At 50.2% G+C, this 9,117-nt stretch overlaps 1 protein-coding gene across 1 annotated transcript; it reads left to right on the forward strand.

Moving 5' to 3' along the window:
- Positions 1–5,729: 5,729 nt before the first annotated feature.
- Positions 5,730–8,489, forward strand: LOC124654419 (fasciclin-like arabinogalactan protein 2; the record flags this gene model as incomplete). The annotated part of the gene is given in 2 exon segments (XM_047193423.1): positions 5,730–6,017; positions 7,473–8,489. Coding segments are annotated over 2 exon segments (1,188 nt in total), but the record flags the coding sequence as incomplete, so codon positions are not given.
- Between the last annotated feature and the right edge of the window lie 628 nt (positions 8,490–9,117).

Below are 9,117 nucleotides of genomic sequence, written 5' to 3' on the forward strand. Positions count from 1 at the left end.
AAGGAAGTAGCCGAAATCGGGGGTCAAAAAAATCCAAGAATAGAAAGAATTTTGGTTCATAGAGGATGACATGCGGGACCCATGATCCTGCATCGTAAACGGCTCGATCGGAGAACGTTGAACGAGATGGCGCGATCGAGAAAAAAACAATGCCAGAGAGGCTGCCATCTGGGCCCTACATCCCTCGGCGGTGCGGATTTGCGTTGACTCGGCCGGCGAACCCGAGATTTCGAGATGCACCACGTCCCGGGCCACCATACGCGACGTTTTGGCCGCTTTCGTCGGGCTAGGTGGCCTCAAAAACGAGAAAAAAAAAGTTTTGACATGCACCACGGAGGGACCCAAAATCGTCGGCCATGGTACACCAGCAACCACGGCGCGACTTCAACTTCGTCGGCCATGGCAACTTTTCTTGTAGTGTAAACCGACAACGGAAACCAGCGGACCTAACCACGGAATAACTTTTGCTTTTATTATTATTAGGTACTAGCAGAAGTGCCTGTGCGTTGCACCGGGACAAATATATACTCAAACGTTTTTCGATTTGTAATTACGTAGATTCGTAATAATGGTGAATCTTGCACCGGTAGATGCAATCTTGCATATATGAATGTTCTCAGAAAAAGCATGATAACGATTACTACTCTAACCGAGCAATAAAAATATTACAAATTCTTCTTGATATTGCATGATTATATCCTTTCTGCATCGATGAGGACCAAAACAAATCATAAACATCACTAACGTTCAAAGATCAGTACTCCTTTAATGTTTTATACTCAACCAGATGATCGGCATATATTGCCGCCAATGCAATCACATGTATGTTTGTATAGTTGTATGTACTGTTTTTTTAGAAGATCATGTCTTATTGGAAAACCACTGTTCGTAAAATTCATCATGTAGATATTATGTTTCTCCAGTTCCACGTAATGAGTGCAACATCAAGAAACTCCCGCTCGTCCAGAAATTTTGATCCAGTTCCAGCTTGTCTCCCTTGTATAAAAATATGGCAAAGTGTCCGCAGGCCGGGAAGCGATATAGCAATATAAGGTGCTGGTTCTACAATTAGATTTTGTGGACACGAAGGAGGCCAAATCTGAACGATAACTTCACCTCGTCAAATTACCATGAAAGCATGCCTTCCACTATTAAAAAGGAACTCAGCAAGAAAATCCGAACAACCCAACTTAGAATATGTGATTATAATCGTGCTAACAGAAGAGCTCCATCTCAACCATTCTTCATGGAGCCAATCGAGGTCATAAGCAAAGAATTTCCCCCATGACGCCATGTACCCATGACTGCCGCTTTCCCTCGACCGCCCCTCTGCATGCTGAAACCACGTCGCGGGTTGGAAACATATTCGAGTGCCTTTATATTCAATGAAAACAACATAAGAATATTTATATTTAAATTGAATCACAGTAGCAACCTAAGGCTGGTGCCAATGCACCGCCCGACTCCCGCCCCGCCACGTCAGCTTTTCTCTCACTCTCACCCCACTCTCACCCCACTCTCACCCCACCTTGCCAATGCATGGGCTATAGTCCTCACTCTCACTTCTCTCTCCTCCACATCACCATTTCTTTTCCACATTAAGTTATTTCACTCGATTTTGTTTAGACATACAAAATAATGCAAGAAATTATTTTATTCAACTTAAAATGTTACCGATTACATAATAATTAATAAAATTGCATAACTGAGCCGCTTGGAATCTGGTTTTAATTAATAAAAAAATTAAAACAAATTTGAGGTCATTTGGTTTTACGGTTTAAAAGTTATAAAGAAAAGAGAAAAGAAAAATGAGAAAAAGAAAAGAACAGAAAAAAAGGGGGCAGCAGCCGACTAGGCCGACCCAGCCCAGCTAGCACCCCCTCGTCCCTAACCTCCCTCCCGCACGAACCAGGGGCTGGACGAGCTCGACGCCCCCTCTCTCCCCACTCGCCCGCCCCCCTCTCGCCCCGGCACGCCATCGCGTCGCCCCGCCTCCCGCCCCGCTCCCGCCTCACTCCCGCCGCCAACGCGGGCGCCAGCCGGGCGGGAGCGGGCGCTACCGCCGGGCGCCCCCGCCGGCGCCCCTCACTCTCGTCCCGCCCGCCTCCCGCCCCTCTCCCGCCCCGTCGCCGCCGATACCGCCCCGCCTCCAGCCTCCAATGGCACCAGCCTTAGGCAAGCACCCAAGAGATAGCTAGCTGCTGCTCGTCTTTCTGAAAAGAAGAAGGCTATTCCCTGCTAGCAGCCTAGCACACACGAGCTGCTGCTGGGCAATGATCTGCCACTCCGCGCGGTTGCGCACGGAGACGACGCACTCGAGGAGGCCGTTCTACCAATCATGCGCGTGGAAGTAACACACCGGACCAGAGGCTGTGGTGCTAAGCTCTGCTCTCGGAGGCGACGCTCCGAAGGAGATTCTGCCAGTGCTACGCGCGGAGTCAACACACAGGACCAGAGGCTGGGGCGCTGGGTGCTGCTCTTAGAGGCGGCACGCCAGATCGAAAACACTGCCGTCACGCTGTCCCACCACCTCTTCTCCGCCATGGGAAGATACGTCGGAGATCACCCGCCTGAGGCGAACAGTTACCTACAGAGTGCATCCATGTAAGCGTTGCCGGGACCGCTCGAGTCCAGCGCGCGGTCGATATCAGCTTCTCTCCCCCTACGCCTGATCTTCCCTTGTTCTTCTCCGCGGTCGACAACAGCTCGAGCCCTGAGCGAGGCAGGCCAGCCGTAATCAGCAGGGGACAAACGCTAGCGATCCCCTTCCTGCCCCCTCCGATCAAGGAGATCTACCAATTTTGATTCTGTCCAGATCTGGGCTGATTGATGGAGTATCTCGGCGATTTCGATCTTGATTACCGATCGATCTGATGCAGGGATCGATCCATATTTAAAGGCTCCTAGAAGGAAAGAAGAGGTGTTGTGCCTAGTCGGGACTCGGGTAAGGTAAATTTTCTGTTGGATCCGGTGGATGAGGGAAGAAACAGAGAAAAACACGGCCAGATTGGATCAGGAGTGCGAGAAAAGGATCCCTGGAGGTTGAGGCGGGCAGGCGAGCTTGAGGCGGCGGATCGGCGAGCGACGACCTGTTGAATGGAGATCGGACTTGGATGGGGTGGTGGCTCGGGGTAGCGGTGGTGACATCCGATGATGAGACGGCGCTGAACTCTGATGGGGCGGCGGCGTTGTGCTCCGATGGGGCGGCTGTTGTTCATTATTAGCGCCAGGAAGAGAGATTAGGAGCGGTCCACCAACTAGAAAAACGTGGATGAGGAGATCCGGCCAATTTAGAGGGACTAGCAAAAGTGCCCGTGCGTTGCACCGGGAGAGGAACACGAACGATGCCGAGCCGGCAAAGTGGATCCTGTGGGTGGCGGCAATAGATTCTGGTCAGCTATCCATCTCTAGCACTTTGTCCCCTGAAGTCTTTGCTTGGCGCCGATGCATCGCCAACGGAGATCGAGGGAGACAACGATGAGTGGAGATCTCGACCGGTTTACCGGATATCCCCGAAGGGACGATCTGACCGGTTTATGTAGGAGTATAAGTTTGTAAATCCGTAGGGCCATGCGTTGCTACAGCTAGACCAAATGTTAAGCCTATATATTTAAGTAAAACTAATATATTTGTTATTAATAGCGAATATGTCCTTGAGTTGCTACTGGTTGATATTTATCGAGCCTCACCTACTAACCAGTGCCTCCCCATCGTCCACCTTGGGGACCCACCGACATTTCTTTTGTCACGACAATTATGTTTATATTTTGATGGACTACATAAATCTCAAACTTAATTTACTTGCATGACTGAATTTGCAAACTACCGGAAAATAAATAGAAAATGTATTTCCATCATACGTATAGTACATGAAAGTTGTACCTAGCAAGTCAAATAAGTTAATTATTTGCATCTCTATTTGTTCTGTGCAACATCTATCGCTAATTCTCCACCCCATCTGTGTCTCCTCCATTAATCACGAGCATCTATTTTGGGCATCTCTTTTTTAGTAGCACCAGTGAGCTTTTCATCTTGAAGAAAAATTTCTTAGGCGTCGGCTTCTCTTTACTGTTATATTGCCTGGTGTTGAATAATTTTTCCATGAAACTTATTTCTCTTTGCCATATCCGAACACTTAAAATTGTTGACAATTAATCTTCAGCGCGTTTTTAAGACAACTTTATCATGTCCAACTTTTATCCGTTCACACCACGAAAAAGACAGGCTCCACTTTGGTGCCCCGCGTTCTCCAAATCCCCGGAAAATTCGTAGAGAAAGAAAGGTAAGAAGGAAAAAAGCCCAGCTAACGTAGCTGGAGCGGCCCAAGTCGACCACCGCCCGTACCCAACCCTAGCGCCACATGACGGGCATCGCTCGATTTCCCTCAAGCGCCGCCACTCTCACGAGGCCATGGCCATCAACCTCCGATCTCTGACTGTCTCAACACGCCAGTTGCTCGCTTCCATCCCTCTCGCACGCCAGGCCGTCTACTCTCCTGTGGAGACTGCCCTCCGGCCGCCGCCTCGAACTTCTCCTTCCCGCGAGCGGCCGCCGCGTCCGGCCGCGCCCTAGCGAACTTCGCCATCCCCTTGCCCAGCTCGGGCTCGGGTAGCTCCGGTGCGTGTGCTTGCGCACGCGTCTCCGACGGGATGAGCGGCGGCGGCGTCGGAGCCACGGAGCCCGGCGCGGCGAGCAAGAGGCTGGGTGGGACACGAATCCTTGCTTTTTCTCCGTACAACCCCCATCCAATCCGGCAATGTTCCCGATTTTACTTTAGCTCACAGCGAGGCATCCCTCTTTTCAATTCATGCGCAGCAGAGCATATATCCAACCCCTTTACTTTATAATTCATGCATGCCACAGATATCAGACCAAGCTACGGTGCTCCTTCTTGTTGATTCCCTTGCTGATAATCCAAGCAATTTCCAAGTATATGAATCGGTAGAACTCATTACCAGGTAACGATGTGGGACTATTCAACCCAGATTCTATCGAAGTTTCTCCTTTTAAGGACGATCGATGGTTGCTTCAAGTGTCTTTGTGGCCCAGGAGGCAAAATCTTTACGACCCAGCCCACGATTAATTGGAAGAGAAGCAGCGACGACGGAAACAAACAGCGAAACGTTATTTTGGTGGCATTGGTGCGTAATATGCGATTTGGTGGGAGGGTAAATCGGTCTAAAAAAAAGCGTTGACGAAACTTTTTGGCAGAAACCTTAGCTCCTTTATTATTAGGTATAGATATAGATATAGATTACTTGAGTCAACATCTTTAAGGTATACTCCCGTAATTACCCAAACGAGCCATCCTGCCAGGTCACGTCCACGTGTTCCAGGCCCCTCTTCGGCCTTTCTTTCCGTGCCCCAAATTGTCCCTTTCCACCCTCACACGCCTTCGAGATTCGCGACTGGCCACTGCTGCCCAGCAGAACCAGCACACGACGATGGCACGCCCGTAATTACCCCAAACGTTCAGGGGCACTAGCCCCACCGACTACTCGCCAGATCCCGCTGCCGCTACGTACGCACACTACGACTACATAGCCCGGCCCACACAGCGCTCCAATCATAATTACACCATCAGCGGTCGGTCAGTGCCTCTCACTGCTCCCCCTCCACTCTAGCTAGCGGCCGAGCTCCAGACGCCGACGCGCCAGCCGACGATAATGGAGGCCCGGCGGCGGGTGGCGTTGCTGGCGGCGCTGGCCGTGGCCCTGGCCCTGGCGGCGACGGCGGCGGAGGGGTACAACATCACCAAGATCCTGGGCGAGTACCCGGAGTACTCGCAGTTCAACAAGCTGCTCACGGAGACGCGGCTGGCGGCGGACATCAACAAGCGCCGCACCATCACCGTCCTCGCCGTCTCCAACGGCGACATGGGCGACCTCGCCGCCAGTGGACGCACGCTGCAGACCAAGCGCCACATGCTCCAGATGCACGTCCTCGTCGACTACTACGGCGGCAAGAAGCTGCACCAGCTCGCGCACGGGGTCACCGCGTGCTCAACCATGTTCCAGGTACGACTCTCCTCCAGTCCTCCTAGCTCAACAGTCGAGACCGAACTAGCCGCTCTCTTTGAACGGTCGCCGACAGGTGGACCTGGGGCTGCCGGGCGGTGACCTCTGTTCTCCACCGTCTTTGGCTCAGCTACTGGAACTGACGATGACAGGTCGGAACAAGCTCTCCCCTGTCGGTGTGAGCTCAAAAGTAGTTAATCCGTTAGTTATACTGTTAATTGATCTGTACTCCTAGCATCATTAGACGGTTTTAGCTTTGAGCTTTTAAAGCTGGTGGTAGCTCTAACAGTCCACTAACTGTTTGCCCCTAAAATAAGCTTTACTGTTTGCAAATCAGTTTCTCATACTAATTGATTTGTTGAGCAGCAATTTTTCTAGGAAGAAAATGTGCAATTGTTTCTTCAAAATACATCTTGAAGCTTTTCTTTTTGGGTTGATTGCCTAGATGAACTTTTGCTGTTTGCAAAAGGCTGCATCATTGCTCAGCTGGAGCGCAGCTTCATGATAGAGTAGGTGGTCTTCCGGATAGAATAGTGAAGCTTCTCATCCATGCTAGTAGTGGATGCCCTGCCCATGCACCAGCTGGCTAGGCCACTGATAAAGCTCTACTAAAGCGATACATATAATATGAACACAAATATCGACCTCCCAAAATGTGGAATTAATGGTGCTACTTTTGTGCTAGCAAGCAAATATTTGTGTTACAACATCGCCCAAATAGACGTTTCTGTTAACGTTTCAACTAACCAATTTTTGTTCGAAGACGACATGAGATAAGTCGCTTTCGAAGCTGGGCCGGCAGTGTTTTATGTACGTGCACATGGACATGCCGGCCAGTCCATTCATTATCAATGAATTATTGACCTGTCTGATTATGATGCTGTCCGGTGAGTGTACTTGACTACTCACTGTACACACGATCACCGTATTTGGGCGATTTTATAGTCATCGGCCCTATCCTTCGAGTATAGGGTCATTTGAAAATGATGAAGATTTGGAAGTCCCAAGGCGAGATCTCGGCCGTTTAAAATTCTAACCGTTGGAGTCAAAGATTGCTTACCCGGGCGCAGAGCATCTGTTTTGCTATCGAGTCAGCAACCCACTTGTTGCTTAATTTTGTATTTTTTAGATCAAATTACAACAATTTTGTGATTGGCCGGCAAGCATACTAACCGCAAATACACGTTCAGCCTGTAGTACGTACGAAATGCACTAATTTCAGAATTATTTAGCAATCATTAAACTTTGCATTGAATTGGTCTCCATCAGCACGGGCATGAATTAGGTGAGCTAAATTCGGTCCCATGCGTGCAGCTTTGAGCATCAAGCACATGCATTTCCATCAATCCAGCTCAAATTAATCTACTTAATGATGATCTTGTTAGAGTACAGTACGAAACCTACTCCTAATAGTTTACTGCAATTGACTGAAATGGATTAATTGTCGTCGTGCAGGAGTCCGGCGCAGCCCAAGGCATGTCGGGGTACGTGAACATCACGCAGCGCCGCGGCGGAAAAGTGACGTTCACGGCGGAGAACGCCGCGGACAGCTCGTCGCCGTCGAGCTACGTCAAAACGGTGAAGGAGATCCCCTACGACCTGGCGGTGCTCCAGATCGACAGCGTGCTCGCGTCCCCCGAGGCTGAGGCGCCCGTGGCGGCGCCGGCGCCGGTCAACATCACGGAGCTGCTCTCCAAGAAGTACTGCAAGAGCTTCGCGGGCCTGCTCGCCGCCGACGCCGAGGCCTTCAGCAACATCAACGCCACCAAGGACAACGGGCTCACGCTCTTCTGCCCCGTCGACTCCGCCGTCGCGTCCTTCATGCCCAAGTACAAGAACCTGACGGCCAAGGGCAGGACGGCCATCCTGCTGTTCCACGCCGTGCCGGACTACTACTCCCTACAGCTCCTCGAGTCCAACAGCGGCAAGGTGAGCACGCTGGCCACGTCCAACGTCGCCAAGAAGGACTACAGCTTCGACGTCGATAAGGACGGCGACACCGCGTCGCTTGACACCAAGGTGGGCAAGGTGGCGTCTGTCACGGCCACCGTCAAGGACGACGACCCGCTCGCCGTCTACGCGATATCCAAGTTCCTGCAGCCCAAGGAGCTGTACAAGGTCGCCAAGGACCTGGCCCCGGCGCCGGCGCCCGCTGGGCCCAAGAAGAAGACCACCAAGAAGAAACCCTCTGCCGCCTCCTCGCCCTCCGACGACGACGACGAATCCGCGGACTCGCCCGAGGCGTCCGACGACGACGCTGCCGACAAGGACAATGCCGCCGCGCCGTCAGTGCTCGCCGGGTGGGTGACGACGGCCGCCGCGGCCACCGTCGCAGCGTTGGCGCTGGCTGCATAAGGTGTGAATCAGTAGTGTGGTTGGCGCCGGGTTCTCGTTTTTGTCTCTGTCCATTCGGTCGTCTCCCTTGTTATTAGTGCGGAAAATAAGAAGCGCTATTTTATTCTTATTTATTACTCTTGCATTATGAAGAAGAAAAGAAGAAAGGAAAAAAACTACGACGAACGGCGTGGTTCTAGCTGTTTGAATTTTTTGTTATTTTGTTTTATTTTGTCGTGATCTTTTTGTAATGATAGTGGTCTGTGGGATTGGAGTGTGTTTATATGATTTCCCGTATATATATGCAAAACACGGTCAGACTACCCACAATGGGAGTATCATAGGTAGTATCATGCATTACATGCATGTAAAATGCTGATGTGGCACTACAATTAATGATGAAAGAGAGGGTACTAGTATCATAGGTAGATACTGTATCATAGCACATACTACTAGAAAAATTAATGTCAAGGAAATCTTGTACATATATTTGCATTGAGATTCTACAAAACAATTAATATATGAAAACTATGATACTAGTATATGATACCATGCATTGTGGAGATAGTAACATGTAGTAGTATCATACGCATGATACTTCTATATGATACTATGCATTGTGACTAGTCTCAAGTTTAGAATGCTACTCTATTTTTTTTGTAATAGAAAATGTTAAAACTTATACTCCATCAATTCTGCCTTTCAAGCTGTCCAAAGTAAAGCTTTCCGAATTCAGTGTCACGATGCTGCACGCATTGTCAAGAAG

The sequence above is a fragment of the Lolium rigidum genome, chromosome 5 (genome assembly GCF_022539505.1).
Source record: "Lolium rigidum isolate FL_2022 chromosome 5, APGP_CSIRO_Lrig_0.1, whole genome shotgun sequence".
NCBI classification, from domain to species: Eukaryota; Viridiplantae; Streptophyta; class Magnoliopsida; order Poales; family Poaceae; genus Lolium; species Lolium rigidum.